Genomic DNA, 18,180 nt, shown 5'->3' with positions numbered 1-18,180 from the left:
ATTATAAAAATACTACTGTTATGAACAAAATTTTGTTTTTCTTACAATTAACTCTCTTCCTCCTCTTCCCCTCTGCTAAGTGTCCTTCCAAACGTTAATGACATGAAGAAGGGCATATGCTTTAGAGTCTCCTACAAGTTTAACAAAGTAAAAAAAGTCAAATATTTCCAGGTTTTCTTGTAGTGTCTTGTTTCACAAATATAATTAATGCTTTGTAATCCCGCATTTATTTGTCAATTTCCAAGTTGCTGATTCTATTCATGTTTATCTCCATCTCCCAAATCCAGTCTCTGCTTCATTTTCAACATATTTTTGGTTCTTATAGTCGACTCTTGTGCTTTTTTCTGTCTCTCAAGCATTTTCTGTTGAAACATTGGAAAATGTTTCACTGGGACAGTCTCACTGTGGTCTTTATTACCAGAAGAACAAGAAGCAGAATCTCACATTTTGTTGAACAAACTTTTGTATTTTCCCTTAGCATGTCCTGCATCAAAAATGATTATATCCCTCCAGGAAAGAATTTTTTTGAAGATAGCAGTGTACAGCAGTTTGAATCTCACACCTTCTTCTTGACATTCCCTGATTAGTGGAATACATTTATTCCTTTTCTGCCTGGTGTACAGTGAATAATCATTTTCTACAAATACTCTACTGTCTCCCACTTTTAGTACTTTTTCCTTCTGCCATAGTTTTGTCAGAATCAACTCCTTCTGCTGGTAGGATTACATCTTTACTATTAATGGTCTAGGATGCTTTCTTGTGGCCAGGTTTGGAGCATACACATGATGCGTCCTTTCAGTCGACTACTCCTGCTGTGGAATACCAATCTAGTTGTATCTGTGCTTTCATACAATTAATACATTCTGGTCCTTCCAGCTTCTCTGATACAGCAGAAAATCTCAAGTTTTCCCTATGTGCTCTGTCCTCTGATTCTATTATTTTTTGAAATATTTCTTCTTGAGCAGTCTCATATTTAGCCAGCCTTTACTTCGTTTTGACCACTGATTTTTGCAGTTTTATCACCTCATCTGAATATCTGTTTAAAGCTTCTTCCATTTTTTCCAGCTTGTTGTTATTTGAGTTGATATACTCCATCAGTGTTTTGTTTATTTTAATCACCTCTGAGTTCATTCGACTTATTTTTTCCTCTAGGTTACTAGAAGTCATGTTTTTCACCAGAGCTGGAGCTTGCACTGCTTTTTGCTGAACAGCTGCAGAATTCTTCCCATTCAGTGTTTTTTCCTCACCTTTTGTGACTGATGTTTTTTCAGGTTCTCTGAATTTCTTTTTTTGCTGGCATTCAGGGAGTGTACTTACTAGCCAGTTACTTGCAATTTACCCAAAAATATGAGTTTACTGACTCTTTCGTCTGAGTTTCTGTTTTCATACCAGGAGAGCTGAAATTAAGTTGTTATTCAACGTGCAGCCATCTTGGAAGTCCATTATACTCAATTTTTGGCCTGATGGGGAAGGGGAAAGAGGGGGTGAACAATTCCTTGGATTTAGAAGATATACACTTGGTGATTAGTCTATCTGTGTAAAAGGATTTCTTAACAACAATGACTATGTGGTGGTCAAAGGATAGTTCACTGTCTATGAAAGTGTCCAAGTCCCTGATGGCTGTATCAACTTTTATAGGGGAATTACCAATGTGATAAGAGCAAGGGTATTCAGATGTGTTAAATGACAGAATGCTGCATTTTGGCATTTAATTTGAGGCTATGGTCTATGCACCACTTGTTAATGTATGTTAGGTCCTCTTGGAGAATTAAAAGGTAAGTAGGGGTATTTATGACAGACCTGAGTTTGTAATACTCAGCAAACTTCATCAGCTACAGGCCCTTGGTATTGGCCTTAATGCCAGACAAGTAGGTATCAAAAAATAATGGTGCTATAACTGATCCATGGGGTAAGTACTCTTAGATGAGAGAATACTTCCAGTAATACTAGAATTGGTCCTTTCAGTGATGCAGTTTGCTTTTCAGCAGGTAACTAGGGCTTTAGATTTAAATGGAATAGCTTATCAGTGATGCCAGAATGTGGAATGGCATCAAAGGCCTTGTCCATCTCCAGGTATGCAGTATGAACCAATTTGCCTGAATCTAATACCTCTGTAACTTTTTCCACAAATTGCACCAAGTTTTTTAAGAAGCAGAACCTGCCTTTTACAAACCTAAACTGGGTAGGTTCTAGGGTTTGAAGACTACCTATGTCCTTTTTGAAAAGTTCTTTAATGATGTGCTCCATTGGCTTACAGATAACACTTGTGAGACTTATCAGTCTATAGTTGCCCAGATCAGTATCGGATCCCACTTTCTGGAGTGGGATGACTACAATAGCTCTCCATACCTCTAGCATGAATCCAGTGGAGAGGATGAGACTGAACCGACCTAATAATGAGTCTGACAGACAATGTCAGGGCTTGTGGATCTTGCGTTCTTAGCCTTGGTGAGAATACATAGGGCTTCGTTGGAATAGGCATGCTAATGTTCTAAAGATAATTAGGGGAAATAGGGGAGTAAAGTTTGAGTTGAATTTTTCCAGTAATATATTGACACTTTTCTCAGTGGATGAGTATGTAGTGTTATTTTTTTTAACTTGGAGCATTGCTGGGTATTACTTTTAAGGTTTTGGATATTGCTGAGGAATACTTTGTAGTTATCCTTCGTATGGTGATAATTCTCAATGCATACTTGCTGTTGGAGGATTTGATTTTTGTTTTTTTTTTTTTTACTTCTTCATTGATCTTTTTGAGTTCTTCTCTAATTGATGGGGAATTGTTTAATTTTACAGGCTGTTTCTTCCTCTTACTGAACAATTGGTAATACAGGGATTTGACCAAATGGGTTTGTTCTTGAATTGAGCACTGTATAAATGCTTTATAGGGACAGACGCTTCTGGATAAGCTTGGAAATAGGCATAAAGTTTGTTAGTGAATATGGCACAGTGTGATGTGGATTCATCAAGATGAGGAGAGAGGGTTGAATACTGTCAGGTCATCAGTTAAAGTCAGTGAATTTTCCTTAGACTAGTCTCTGAAGACAAAGACGTTTTGTGGTAACTTAGGTCTTTGACTTAAAGTAAATGTTACAGCACTGTGGTTAGATCTGACTTATGATTTGGTAACTATGGGTATTGAGCATGAAGGTGTGGGGGGTTATATTGGTGAGGATCAGTTCTGATATCTTTGAGCCATTAGTTGGGATTTGGACTTGTTGGTCCAGGAATTTAGCATTAATGAAGTTCAAGAATTTCTGTGTATTCTTATCTGTGTTGGCATAGGTTTCCCATTTAATGCAGGAATAGTTCAAGTCACCCAAGAGGATAGTTTTAGGTTCTATAATAAGAGATGTCAATTTGTTAACAGATATCCTCATGATCTGCCACCATTGCCACGGACGGGGTACGGTAGTTGGCTACAGTGTGGTACTGAGTTTTGTTTATCTTGAAAAGGACATGTAGACGTTTAAAGTCATTGCCCTGCATTGAGTCTAGAAGTGAAATGTTTTCTTAGGAACACTGATATGCCCCCTACATCTATACTGTCCACTTCATTGTTGGAGCTGAAGGAGTGGTAAGCGTTAAAGCCGGGCTCCACAGGGGTGCTTTCTGTGCTCTGAAATTATTCAATAACTATGCATATATCAGTAATTTTAAGGGCTAGGAGTCCCTGTAAGCAATGCAACTTTTTGTTAAGGTCTCTAGCATTGAGCAGTGTTGACTTTATATATCTATGTTTGTTGTGGGCTGTGTAGGTAATTTATGAAGGGGACCATGATGTATGATGGATCCACATCTGAACCTTTGGAGATTCTCTGTGAAGTAAAGCAGCGGTATGTACTGGCTTCACCATTGTTTGGTATCTTCTTTTCAGTTCTGTTGAAATTTGCTTTTGGAAATGCTACAGAGGGTATCTTTCTCCAAACCAGAATGGAAGGCAGCCTCTTCAAATTGTCAAGACTTAGATTGAAGACCAAGGTGCTTAGGACAGCATGTATTTTGAGCACATTACTGTATGCCAGTGAAACCATGGACTCTGCTCTCAAAACAGGAGCAGCAGTGGCTCAGTGTATTTCATATGCACTGCCTGAGGCTCATACTTGGTAACTCACAGCAGGACAAGATACCCCCAACAGCATAGTGCTTGAGACAACAGGCACCAACTTCATGTTCACCCTCCTGAAACAGTGACGTATGCATTGGTTGGGTCATGTCTCATGCAAGACAGAAGGCCGAATACCAAATGACCTCCTGTTTGGAGAGCTGGAGTCTGGAAAGAGGCCAAAAGGGTGATCAAAATTGCTCTACAAGGATATATGCAAGTGTGACCTCAGTGCTCTCTCCAGCAGTGTGAAGAACTGGTATTCTTTCACCTCAGACAAGATTACTTGGAAACGGGAAGTTTAGGAAGCTCTCACTATGTATGAAACCACCTTGGCAAGGAGAGCAGAGGTTAAAAGAGCCCTCAGGAAGATTCATGCCCATGATACCAGACTGACATCTGCCTATTGCTGCTCAGAGTGTGGAAAGGATTGCCACTCCAGGATTGGATTGCACAGCCACAGAAGATTCTGCTTGAATCAGTCCTATAGAGGTGCAAACCTATGATCCTTTGTGATCAAAGGATGCCTACCTATGTAGGTAATTTGAGGAGACTGACCTTTGGCTAAAAATAGCAGTATGGGGAACAAAAAATGTGTCTTAGTTCATATAGGGAAGCTGTAGGGTGAGAAATGCAGACCATAGGTGCCAAACATCTCCTCTCTGGCTGATATATATTGGATCCCCTTAGTATGACAACAGTAGCTCAACCAATAACTAAAGTCAGTTCTCTTTCTATTGAGGCATCATTTTTGTCAATGGTAGGATACTGGCCAATATTAGTTTCACACCCATTTTAGATGCATATTGTGAGAGCTCCATCATGTCCCCCTCCATATGATCCAAGGAGGTGCTTCTCAAGTTATTCACACCCATGTGAGCAATGACCAGATCATATGTATACCTGGGATAAAATGACGTTTGGTTTCTAGTGACACTGTGAATTCTGGCACCTGAGAGGCAGTTACCTGTTACTCTTTCTTTGTTTAGCCTGATGAAGGCAGCATCTGTGTATCATGCTAGGTAAACTAGCCTGGTCTTGTTACCTTAAGGGGTTCTGCATTCTTATGGTGTGGTTCCTTTTTGTGGCTGTCTTTTCTGTAGTTTCAGATTGAGTTGTATGTTGGTTAACCGCTGTTGATGGTGGACAGTGTGCAGGAGGTAGGTTGAAGCTTGGGAGACCCGAAGATCCATGGGGGACCAGATTGGGAGTGTGTGGATGTATTTGAAACAAGGAACAGTAGAGTGAAGTAAGGTGAAAATGAAGGTGTTGTTTTCTAGCATATTTTTAACTATATATATATATATATATATATATATATATATATATATATATATATATATATATATATATGGGTATGGGACATTTGACTGAAAGCACATTTCATAGAAACTCAGATGACTGTGCACAATTCATTGAAAGCTCACTTCACTGAAAATTCAAGTCACTGAAACTAATTTCATAGAAAGTTATATATGGCCTTTTCCTCACTGTAGTGCGATGCTGGAGTTAGTATATATAGTAAGGGGGGTGTAGGGGGCACAGCCCCCCTCCTATTTTAAATATTTTGAACTATAGACATGGAGACTTACAATTCCAATAAATTACTATTTTCAGAACACCCCCAGTCAAATGTCCTAGACATATATATATATATATATATATATATATATATATATATATATATATATGTGTGTGTGTGTGTGTATATATATATATATATATATATATATATGTATATATATATATATATATATATATATATATATATATATATATATATATATATATATATATATATATATATATATATATATATATATACACAACACACACACACACACACACACACACACACACACACACACACACACACACACACACACACACACACACACAGGCATAATGCTTGCCTGCATGTCTATGTTAAGGCATTAATGAGCTGCTTTGAAGAAAATGGCTATACTAGTGAACTGTGTTCTGTACCTTAAAAGTATGCCCACGTGTGCTATTTTTCAATAACAATAGCTTAACTACATAAATAATCATGTAAGTGATGCATGATACTTAGTAATTTAAGGTATACTTATATACAGCAACATACATGATGTACTGTGAAAACAGACAAATGAGAATGGGACAGTGTCATGGCTAAACTAATAAGGTATAGTTACATACATGGAATACTGTGAGTGCAGAAACATAAACAAAGCTATACTTTACTATGTAGTGGATATCATGTGAAACAATCATGATGTAGAAAATATAAAAGCATACTATACACAGAAGTAGTGAACATGGTATGTATGGTCCGGACCTACTGGAAATGTAAACTGAAAAACAGCTTGCAGGTTCTCTAAAGTCAAACACAGATAAATCTAAGAAGTTAATCAAACAAGCTTCATATTCATGAGAAAATGATCCAAAGACCTAACAGGGGCAGCCTAAAATAGCACAGGATGGGCAAAACAGTACGGGAAGAAAAACAAGAAGGCATCAAGGAAAAACACTAGAAATGGTGACAGTTTTAGAAAAGGAGCATGGGGAGGTCAAGATAAAGTGTGGAATGGGGAGAAAGATGAAAGCAGGAGGGCTTTAAATCAGAATAAAATAAGAACAGAAAACAAAAAAATAATAATAGAATGAAGAGATAGCTATGCCACACGCTAATAATAACTTAACTGGTCAAATGGTAAAAGGTCATGTCAGGATGTTAGCTTTAAGTAGTAGCGTAATTGCAAGGCAGTTGAGATTATATATGTCTTTCAACAATGATTTGAATAAGTTTGAGGAGGAAGTTTATCTCAGAGACTTTTTTTTTTGCAACAAACGTGTAGGTCTTGTATCCATGATAGCTGTTTTGTTAACAGATGATGTCTGTTGATCTATTAATGATTCGGTAGGAGTACTTAGTGGTATAGCAAAGAATGAGTCAAACAGAGATGGATAGTTTGTAAAGTGCAACGTCTTCGTACTAATTGTGCTGCAGCACTGAGAAACAACTGTGTAATTCCAACTATTCTGAAGAATCTAGGGATGTACAGTGGTGAAATCCTTGGAGTTTGTGGCAAATTTTAAAGAGGTTTAAGGAGTATATCAGAATTTTGTTCCAGAAGCCATACAAGATAATGCTGTATAGAGAACCTTGTGCTGTTTCCAGTATGCCAGTCAGTCTAATTATCTCCTTACCAGTCTGGGTCCTGTTGCCATACCTGTCATCTCCCGCACTAGACTTCTGTTTAGCACTTTAATAATTTTGCATTATCCTTAGAAAACTCCTTCACTCCAAAACCTACTTCAATCTTACTCTAATAAAAAAACTTTCCTCTCTAACAATAAATTTCTTCTAGTAGTTACTAAACCCAACAACACAGCAGGGGAATTTCTAATTCTAATTCTGTCTCTAAACTATGGAACTCTTTACCACCTCACATAACCTCCATACGATCTATATCCTTGTTTAAAAAGTCACTAAGAACTCACTTTGCTGATATTTGGCTCTGCTCTTCTACTGGTCCAGGAAAGTCCTACCATCATCTTCACTATCCTACTCTATTTATGATAGATAATAGATTATGTCTTTAGTAAAAGTAAAGGTATAACTCTTATATATCATTGTCTTATTTAACTAAGTTGTATGTACCATTATTGCATACTTTGTTACTACTTACAAATGATGGAGTCTTCCAAAATGTTCATAACTATTGCATATTCTCACTTGTATTAATTTGTTAACACTTTTATTATGTATAACTACATCATCTTTTTACTTTATTGTTTTTGTGTGGAGCTTTTCTACTCGGGCCTCCACTGAAAATGGACATGTGTCCAGTCGACTTTCCCAGTTAACAAATGTAAAATAAAAAATAAATAAAAATAATAAAATAATAAATATTACAGGCCTTAAATCCAGGTATACCATACCTGTTAGGTCTAATCTTTATTAGTTGGGGCGGTTTCATAGTTTCTTTACTCTAACAGATGATTTTTACACATTAATTTTAGCATTTATATTGGTTAATAAAAAATGAAAAAAATATATTTTCTTTTCATCTGAAAAGGGACAACAATAACGTGTAGTAAACTATGAAGAAATGTCTACAAATCCATAAAGGTAGGTAAGGGTGGATGGGTGGGGGGAAGGGGGTAGTTGAGCTTGCGGTCTGATAATTAGGTGGCTGGAAAACATATAACAATAACTTGTTTTTATTATTATTAAACGGTTGGTGGGCTAGAAAGTACACTTTTATGTATCTGAGGGATTAGGCAGTGGTACATCAGTCATCCGTAAGTGTCTGACATAGGAGGGCTTAATTCAATGGGACTGCACAGTCCCAGGGTCACTACTGTTTGACGTGTTTGTCAAGTGTACATGACTGAGTAGGTAATACAGTAGGTGAATAAGGAAATTATTTTTATTGAAGAACTAGAATGATGTCTTGATTCCAAGAGGATGTTTTTCTTTGTTGTGGGAACAGAAACTGGTGTATTGACCTACAACATGTGTTCTGTATTCAGATAGGAGCTGCCACTGGGGAAATATGGATGTTGGATAGATACTTTCAGATGGGTAAAAAGGGAGGCTTTTAATCTTACTAAATGGGAATTGTGGTTTAACCCGCAGTGGTGGTGCTGCAGTAGCGTTGTCGCCTCACAGTAAGATGCTGTCCGATTCGATTCTCAGCTAGAGCGTCTTCTGCGTGGAGACATGCGTGAATGGGCATACCTTCGTTGAAGGTTGTGCATCAGGGTTGGTAACTCGGCATGTAAAAATCAACTACCAATCATTAGCGGACCGGAGTTCTGCTGTGGCAACCCCTAACCGGGAAAAGCTGAAAGACTCAACAAAATGGGAATTGTGGTTTAACTAAGGGAATGGCTGTCAATTATATACTGCACACCTTCCTTTGTAATTGACAGTGCATACATTCTTACTAGTGTTGTGGAAAGACAATGAGGGAAGATCTTCTTAACTGCAGGAAATCATGCATCTACATTGATTAGCCTGTCAAATCACTTAGCTCTGCTCGGAGTAGACCACCACCAGTTGGCCAGAATGATCTTTGTACATGTATAAGTGAACGTAACTTTGGGGGCATTGATGGGGAAGATCATGCTAACCAGAGTTGGTTCTGTAATGTTAAAAAAGGAAGAGAAGAAAGACAGAGTGGTTCAGGAAGTGGCAGGCATCCTATGCAGGTACTCTTTACCTAGGCAAGGATCATTAGGATGGCAGCAGATCTGCATTGTGAGGAGACAGAGCCCAGCCTTTTAAGAAGAGTTCTAGAGAGGGTTTCTGATCTTTAGGCCAATACAGCATATGAATTGGATGGACTATCCTTCTCTGCTGAGAAAATGCAAAGGAATAACAGTGGTATTCCTTACTTTCCTGGGTCTAGTGCAGAAAAAAGTTGAATGAATTTTGTAATATTTTACAGAAGGAAATATACTCTAAACCATAGTAGCTGAACAGTTTGGATGGCATAGTCCGTCCAGCCTGCCATTTGTGGTAGAGGAACTCATTTAAATCATCACTGAAAGAAAGAATTATTGGGGATGTATTGAATAATAAATGAACTGTATCCAGTTATGTGGGTTGCAGGACTTTGGTTGTGAGAATAACATGCAAATTTCATACAGACAGTAACCGTAGTGAATTAAGTAGGGCTACATGATTTTGAGTGGTAGGAAGAGCAGACAAATTTCACACAGACTAAGCAGATGTTAGAATTAACCCACTAAATACTGGAACTTTGAGGCAACAACTCTAATCATTCTGTACCATATCAATCATCCACTTCTAGTCCCGAAAACCGTGATCCTTTCATGATGCATTTTATTTTGTTTTGCATTTAGTGTAGTTGTGGAATTTTTTTAAGAACGTTAAAATAAAACCATGCACATTTTATTAAACCATATTCTGTTATGCTTCAGATAGTAATCAGCTGTAATATACATTTGCAGCAAGTAATGGCTTACTTGTCAAGCAGGTGGAATGTCTGTCGATCAAAATCAGGGAAGAACGTGTCACATTTGAAGTTTGACATGATGTCTGTTAAGAAGAAATGTCTACACCATGGATGATTCAGGCCCTCCTATTTAGAGAGTTGAAACAATACATATTGTACTTTTTGAGTGTCACTGGATACTCCATTTATGCTGTAAAAATAAGGCTCTGTTACAAAGTCTGATTGATGATTTGTCAACATTCAAACATGTTTTCCTTTAATAATAAGAACTGACTATACTGACTGCAGGTGGTAGAACAATCACTGCTGTTTGTCTAGTGTTGTCCTGACTCCTGACCATTAACTAAACATCTTTATTGTTCCAGGTGATGTAGGTGTCTCTTCATAGTATATGTTATATGAGATAAGTTAAAAAAAATCACAACATAAGATTACTTAAGGAGAGATTGGAGTATAGCTTACAGGCAAGCAATCTCATAAAAACTGATTTGATTTTGCCATGCTGTTTATACTTCTGTATATGCAGTGGGTGCACTGCTTATTAAAGAGCAATATTTCAAAATATTTTTAACACTAACTGTATGCTTACCCTCATCTTTACATTTACACATTAATGAGTTACTGTGAAGAAATTGTTAAACTAGTGACAAAAGCAGATGTGATGGTTTTCAGCTTTTGTGATTTAAATTACTGTAATTTTTGTACTTCAGTGGATTCTGATGAAGAAATATTTGCACAGAAACATTTTTTTGTCCCAACACCCCCATTGTTTCATAATTTCTGGTCCATATCCCACTGCTCTTGTCCATTGCTGGATCAGCCAGCTCCTCCTTTCATCCCCATACTAACTTTTACTCCAGGCTGGGGTCAGCATGCAACATAAGGGCATCCTGGGGGGTTTGCAAGCAACTGCTTTCCATGAGGGGGACAGATTTTTTTTATGACCTACCCTTGTTTTTGCCCCGCCCTGCCCCTACACTCATCTCTTAATGCCATCCAAGGGATATTCCTCTTTATGAACTACTCCTCCCCTCAGGGAGCACCAAGATGAACAACCCTCCCTGACAGCTCCTCAGACACCAGGGCCTCTATTCAAACCTGGATTGCCTGGGCAGACAAGTCATTTAATATCTTGTAGTATTCCTCCTACAAGCAGATACTCATGTTCTTTGTCAATACCTGGAGGAATTTAATATTCTCTAAACTTCCACTGGCATGTATACACAGGTAAATGTGAAACTTCACTTTTAATGCATATTAGCCGTGATTGTTTGGGAACCAGCTTTGTCCCTGTCATGCTGTTTACTTGTCCTCCATAACTGATGCTCTAGCATGTTTCTTCAGCAAAAAATATTTTACTGTCTCACAAAAGAAAGCTCAGCAATGTAGTGTTTGATGAGATCAAACAAATATGGGACATTTGTTGATGGCATTGCAGCACACTCACCGGTTAAAATGTTCATCTCTATATCCCCATCACAAAACTTTGTACACACATGTTCTGAATATAATATAGAGTCACTACCTACCGTATGCTTTCTCTGCAATACATTTCTTTCAGAAATAGTTGATAAAAGCAAAGTGAAGACAACAAATATCCATTCTAATAGTTCAGTTTTGGCCAAGACAGTGTTAGTTAACCTAGTTGCACTGAATGGCACACCACCAAATATTTCTACTTTCAGTGTTGCAATATTTGTTGCTGTTAAAGGCACATTTTTTCATCCTGGTCTGAAATCTCAGGCTAACAACTTGGAGGACCTATCACTGATCAGACAGGCATTCTTGTCATTTTAGATTTTTGGAAGCCAAAGCTCTTCTAAAGCTAAAACTAAACAAATTATTTGAACTCCATTTTGCATCCAGGAAAGTACATTTAGACTATTGCACTTATCTTACCATTTAAATTAGTTTTGTGTGATTCCTCTTTTGTAATTTACTGTGTTTTCTCTGTCTCTGAGGTTACAGCTATTAATTGAAAGCATTTTACTGTTTGCACTGATTTTTCTAGTGGGTCCTGTGCTTTGCCTAGGTATTTAAATTTGTTTTGAATTGCTTTTCTCATTTTTCTGCATTTTTACTCTTTCTGTGAATATGAAGCTATAAATTGAATTATTTATTTTTGCTGTTTTTCTGTGCTTTCAGGTGGATTTATCGGCATTAACTGAATTTATCAGCATTGCTGCATCTAATTGCTGTCTATAGTTACTTTTCAAACTTAGAACAGCCAGATGTTCTTTGTGTTTCATTGTTGCAGTCATTACACTTGGGTTATCCTGCCAGGGGTAGCCCTCAGTCAGCCCGAATACCAGAGGCTTAGTATTTCTGCATCGGTTGATGCCGCTTCAGGACTGACGTCAGGTGGCCAGTGGTATAAAAACAGGCAGCCGACATCATTACGTCAGTATTTCTTGCCGAGGAGCCCGAAGCAGAAGCAGTTCGCACGAGTGCCAGTCAGCCGCAACCTGAGTTTTCATTCCCAATGTTAGAAAAAGTTAACAATTGTCTCACCTGTGGAAAGCAAATACCACACTGAGACTTCCATTCTTACTGCATCACCTGTTTAGACCCAGACCACAATGTCCCTCGCTGTCGCTTTTGTGCTTTGTTCAACGCCAGAACTATACGTTGTCAGGCCCTTATTGTAGCTACATATTTTCACTGTTAGTCCTCGTATTCCGATATGGCTTTGGTAAGCCATCCAACTACCGATCTTCTGAAAAAATGTAAGGATAAAGACAGAGACAGACCGCACAGGTCCAAAACTGCTGATGATGCTTCCGTTAAGCTAGTCATCAGTTCTCCGGTCCTCAGTGAGGCACTTTTGCAGCCCCTGATGCCAGCTTCTTTGGCTTCACAGGCCGCTACTGAGAACTGTTCAGAGTCCGGTATGCCACAAGACTCTTCTTCGACTAAGAATCCTGCGGATGTCTCTACCTTGGATGGGTCCGGAGCCACTGAGCAGGCACTGGCTTCCGAGGAAGTTCTTCTCACTGCCGATACTCGACACAAACCGACGACTTCTCTTGTGTCTTCAATTCTTTCTAAAACTACTGAGTTTCTGAGGCCCAGGGTATGAACTATGCCTAAAAAACCAATGACCCAAGCTCAGGCACCTGCTTCCATGACTCAATCTCAAATGCTTAAAATGGCGGAAGACCTTATTATGCTTATTAGGGGAAGCCAGGCTACCCCTTCCAAAAGAAAAAGAGACTTGTCTTCAGTAGTTTTCTCTGAACAGGAGTCCGATGACTCTGAGGTTTCTGAATATGAAGACATGCAAGCCCTCTCTGCTTATGAGGATTATGATGCAGAGGAATCCATTCCCTCTGCCCCTCCTCGCGAGGATTTTTCATTTAGTGAAACCCTACATACTTTAAGGGAGCATTTCCTATGGGAATGTCAGGACTATCCTCAGTCAAAAAAGAGACTCAGGGAATTCTTAGATTTACCACAGCACAGACCTTTAGCCATTCCTCCTGTCCTGGATGTTGTGGTTGATGTTTTTATGGAATCCAGTTTGACTCCTGACACCCTTCCTCCTGCTCCCAGGAAACCTGACAGGTACTACAGAGTCCTTGACTCTCAAAAATTCCTTTTTAAAAATCCTACAGCTGACCCAGAGGTCATCTCCCAAGAATCATCAGACAACATCTCAAGCAAAGTTGGCAGTGCCATGATTGCTCCCCAGGCTAGTGAAAGCGGATAACATATACATACTATATCTAAAGCACTTGATAATAGTTTTCAGTCTTACTCACAAACACTGGCTAATCTACAATGTATGTACTGTACCTGTGTACTATGCATGTATTCTACCTATGTTCCAAATTTCAGCTGTACACCACAAATCCATTAATTATTTTTAAAATTAATATTTTTTTGTTTGTTCTTCCCACTGTAACTGTTTATGTGCCACATACCACTGTAAAAACATGTCTCTTGTAATTTGTGTGTATACTGATCATGTCTAAATAACTAAATGTGTCTGTAATTTTTCTTTGTGGAGCTTTTCTCCCCGGGCCTCTGCTGAAAAAGGGCATTTTCGGCTCAGTCAGACACACCCGGTTAACAAATGTAAAATAAATAAATAAATAAAATTAAAGCAACCTCAGCTAAGAATCCCACCCCCTCAGACAGGGATTCAGAAGCGTTAGACAGATGGGGTAAAAAAGTATACACCTCTGCAACTCTTGCTATTAGAGCACTAAATTGTCAGTTCCACATGCTGAAATATCAGCAGCATACCAAGGATCTCCTCAAACAAAAAATGTCTTCCTTTCCTGCTTGTGCAGAAAATAAAGAATTACAAGAGCTTATGCATTCTGCAAGCCAAGTTACTAAGCATAACTTGCAATGTGGCTTTGACATCCTGCTTGGCTTAAGGAACAGACCTTGCCAGACCATGTCAAATCAAACTTATTGGACGCAACATTGAAGAAAGATAATGTGTTTGGCACCAAGGCAGAAGAGGTCTTAAAAAAGATGGAAGAAAAATCTAAAAATATGCAGACAGTTAAAGACTTTTTACAGGTCAAGCCTCCAAGGTTCAGTAGGCATTGCCACTCCAAGCACTGGTCCTTTCCGGCCCCCTCCAGGCCAGCTCAGCCCAGACCCAGGGGAAACAGACCCCCCCCCAGACAGCAGTCCCAAGGAATACAGAGATTTAAGCAATGGAGTTCCTCCTTTTCAAAAACAGGGAGTGCTAAGCCACCCCCTTATGGTAAGAACTCACAATGACTTCACACCTCCACCCCTTCTGTCTGCCCACCTGCTTGTGCCCTAGGAGGAAAACTCTTCTTCCATGCAAACAATTGGGTCTCTATTACCAACGACCGATGGGTCCTCAACATAGTGTCCCAGGGATACATATTTTTATTCCACACTCTGCCAACCCCAATAGGGTTCCCAGATCTTCCTCCAAACTAGTGGGCAGAGGTCAAAAAACAAGTCCTTGCCCTGCTCTCGATGAGGGCAATGCAGCATGTTCCTGCAGACCAGATAGGCCAGTGTTTCTATTCCAGACTCTTTCTGGTACCCAGAAAAGAGGGCACCTGGTGCCCAATCCTCACTCTATCCATTATAAACATCTTTCTGGTGATACCAAAATTCAAAATGCTCACCCTCCAGCAGGTTCTTCCTATACTTTCCAAAGATGCTTGGTTAGCCACCCTAGACCTAAAAGAGGCCGGGTCTATATTAAAAACACGAACATTTGCTTACCCGAATACCTAAACGCCAACACATATTCTGTGAACTGCAAATACACCGAACGCCCTAAACTGCGAAATTCAAAAACTCGAAATGTCATAGTTGTCCCATCCCACCGCTCGCTACATACTACCTACACAAACAAACTAAATAAACCACATACATACACTAACCAAAACCCTACTTCTAACCCTAAGGTAAACCCTACTTGTAACCCTACACTAAATCTTGCATATACCACCATGTATGCACTTAACTTAACCCGCACCCTAACCCTAAGGTCAGTAACTATCGCACACTTACCTTAAAAAGCTATACCCAAACAAAGTAAATAATCCACACACATACACTTAATAAAACCCTACTTCTAACCCTACACTAAATCTAACATACATTACCATCTATGCACTTACCTTAACCCGCACCCTACCCTAAGGTCCGTAACTATCACACACTTACCTTACAGAGCTATACCGCAGAATGGTCAGCCATGACAATTCGATGTTTCGGATTTCGCTCTTCAGGATGATCGATGTTTTCGCGGTTCGATGAAGACATGTCAGCGTTTAGGTATTCGGGCAAGTAAACGTTCGTGTTTTTAATATAGACCCAAGAGGCCTACCTACACATCCCAATCAGGGAATGTTGCAGGAAATATTCATATTTCAGGGCAGGATCTATGCACTTTCAGTTCTTTGCACTTCCCTTTGGCTTATCCACTGCTCCCAGAGTTTTTACAAAATGCCTGTCATTGCTTTTACAGACAAAGAAATATTCAAATTTACCCCTACTTAGACGATTGCCTGATTCAGGCAGACAGTCAGGAAAAGCTGTTACAGCACCTGACCTTTGTAAAGGACCTACTGACCTCCCTGGGGTATACTATCAACAAAAAGAAATCAAAACTAGTCCCCACACAAAAAATTGTATTCCTGGGAGTAAACTATTATGATAAGAAGCTATTATTCCCACCTATTATTTAATGACAGCCTTTTTAAATGTCTATTTCCAGCTTTTGTGTTACATGCATTCACTAATGTTTTGCTGGTTGATCTTTTATACAGTTGTTTCTTGTCATCTCCATTTGAACCTATTTCACATTTTACAAAACATTGTTTTACTAAAATCTCTCAAATAAAAAAGGTACCCCAGAATACACCCATAGCCTATCAATATAAAATAAACACACAAAACTATGTAGATCTTCAAATAATGCAGTTAAACCCTCCTGTTAGGAGCAGTTGTACCAAATTGACAGCTACATCCACAGGCATTACCTAACCTAAAATTAAGGTTAACCATGCTAAGGTATATGTTACAGCCTGTACTCCTACTTACACTAATTGCTATCTGTTCTTGTCTTATCTTTACCCCCCCTCCACAAGTGGAAAGCAGCTTGTATACTTTCAGAGCACATTTACTCTTAGCCTTAAGTAAAAGTATACTAAAGTGCCCAGAACTCTTGAGATTTATTGCCTGCACCTGTAGTCAGCTTGGCTTCATGGAAACATAAGAACACAATATACAGCTCTCAGATGCAGACTTAACTCACACTGAACATGTATTTACTAGAGTAAAGCTTTTCATTACATTCACAGTGTTCTCTTATTTTAAATCCCACATGCTTGCACACACAAAATATTGTTATTAGATTTAGTCAAAGGCATTAATCCAGACATTTGTCTATATAACAGTAAGAGAAAACAGCTCATTTTTGCATATATTATAATCAGTGTACTTTTATGCTCCATCCCCTACCCCAACAGGCCAAGATTAGAGCATATGAACATGCTTTTATCCAGTCTTTCTTCTCTTTTTACATTGTAATGCCTACATTTCTTAAATCTAAGAAAGAAAAAAAAATACTTGTTTACTGTAGTATCTTTATCACATACAACAATTATTAAAACTGCTTTACTATATAGCATGTAATTTATATCATAGATTTTATATAGATATTAAGAGCAAAAATTGTTTTACTTATATTTACTTTTTTTTCATTTTTGTGTCCTTCCAAACATTAATGACATGAAGTGAGGTATATGCCCTTTAGTCCCCCCCGAGTTTAACAACATCAACAAAAGTCCAATCTTTCTCAGCCACTTTTTCTTGTAAACCCATATTTCACTAAAGTGATTGATGCTTTATAGTCTCACATTTATTCACTAACTTCATTGCCACTGGTCTTCTTCCTATTCATCTAAATCTCCCATCTCCAGACTCTGGTTCAAGTCCAAGGTACTCCCAATTTTTCTAGCTAACTCCTGTGCTTTTTTTCTGTCTTTCAAACATTTTCCTTTAGAGTATTGGAAATGTTTTCACTGGCAAAGTCTAGCTATGAGTTTTATAATGAGAAGATTGAGAAGCAGAGTTCCCGTCTGTTTGATGGCCCACTTTTTGTTGGGCAAACTTTTGTATTTCCATCTTATTCTGTTCTGCATCAAAATATGACTTTGATTCTCCTGGAAAAATATTCTGAAGACAGCTGGATACATCAGCTTGAATCTCACACCTTCTTGACATTCCCCAGTTGCTGGTATAAATTTACTTCTTTTCTACCTGGTGTACAGTGAGTAATCATTTTTCCATAAACACTATACTAACTCCAGTTTTGTCAGGATCAACTCTTTCTGCTGGTATGACTACATCTTTATCAATGCACATCTTGGCTGCTTTCTCGTGTCTGGGTTTGGGGCATGCACATGTGCCCTTTCAATTAACAAATCCTGCTGTGGAGTACCAGTCAGGTTGCTTATCTTTGCTTTCATAAAATTAATACAGTCTGCTCCTTCTACTTTCAATAGTACAGCAAAAAATCTTAGGTTTTCCTTGCGTGGTCTGTCCTCTAACTCTGCCATTTTTTGCAACTGAACCTGGATTGTATTGAAAAAAAAACTA

The 18,180-nt window shown here is 38.5% G+C and overlaps 1 protein-coding gene across 2 annotated transcripts in view; it reads right to left on the bottom strand.

Annotated features, from left to right (window-relative positions):
* LOC122815249 (dihydrofolate reductase-like) overlaps window positions 1–18,180 on the bottom strand; it is a 207,705-nt gene that overhangs the window by 37,608 nt on the left and 151,917 nt on the right. The window contains exon 5 of one of the 2 annotated variants that reach the window (XM_044087591.1): window positions 10,082–10,197. The exons of the other annotated variant lie outside the window; for it this stretch is intronic. Within the exon in view, the coding sequence (XP_043943526.1) occupies window positions 10,082–10,197 (116 nt within the window). The remainder of the gene's footprint in view (window positions 1–10,081; window positions 10,198–18,180) is intronic. 2 annotated transcript variants of the gene reach the window in all.

This window comes from Protopterus annectens, chromosome 11.part0 (genome assembly GCF_019279795.1).
Source record: "Protopterus annectens isolate FY-2018-M chromosome 11.part0, PAN1.0, whole genome shotgun sequence".
NCBI lineage: Eukaryota > Metazoa > Chordata > Ceratodontiformes > Protopteridae > Protopterus > Protopterus annectens.
The sequence above is the reverse complement of the archived record's forward strand: the minus strand, read 5'-3'. Positions and strand labels throughout refer to the sequence as shown.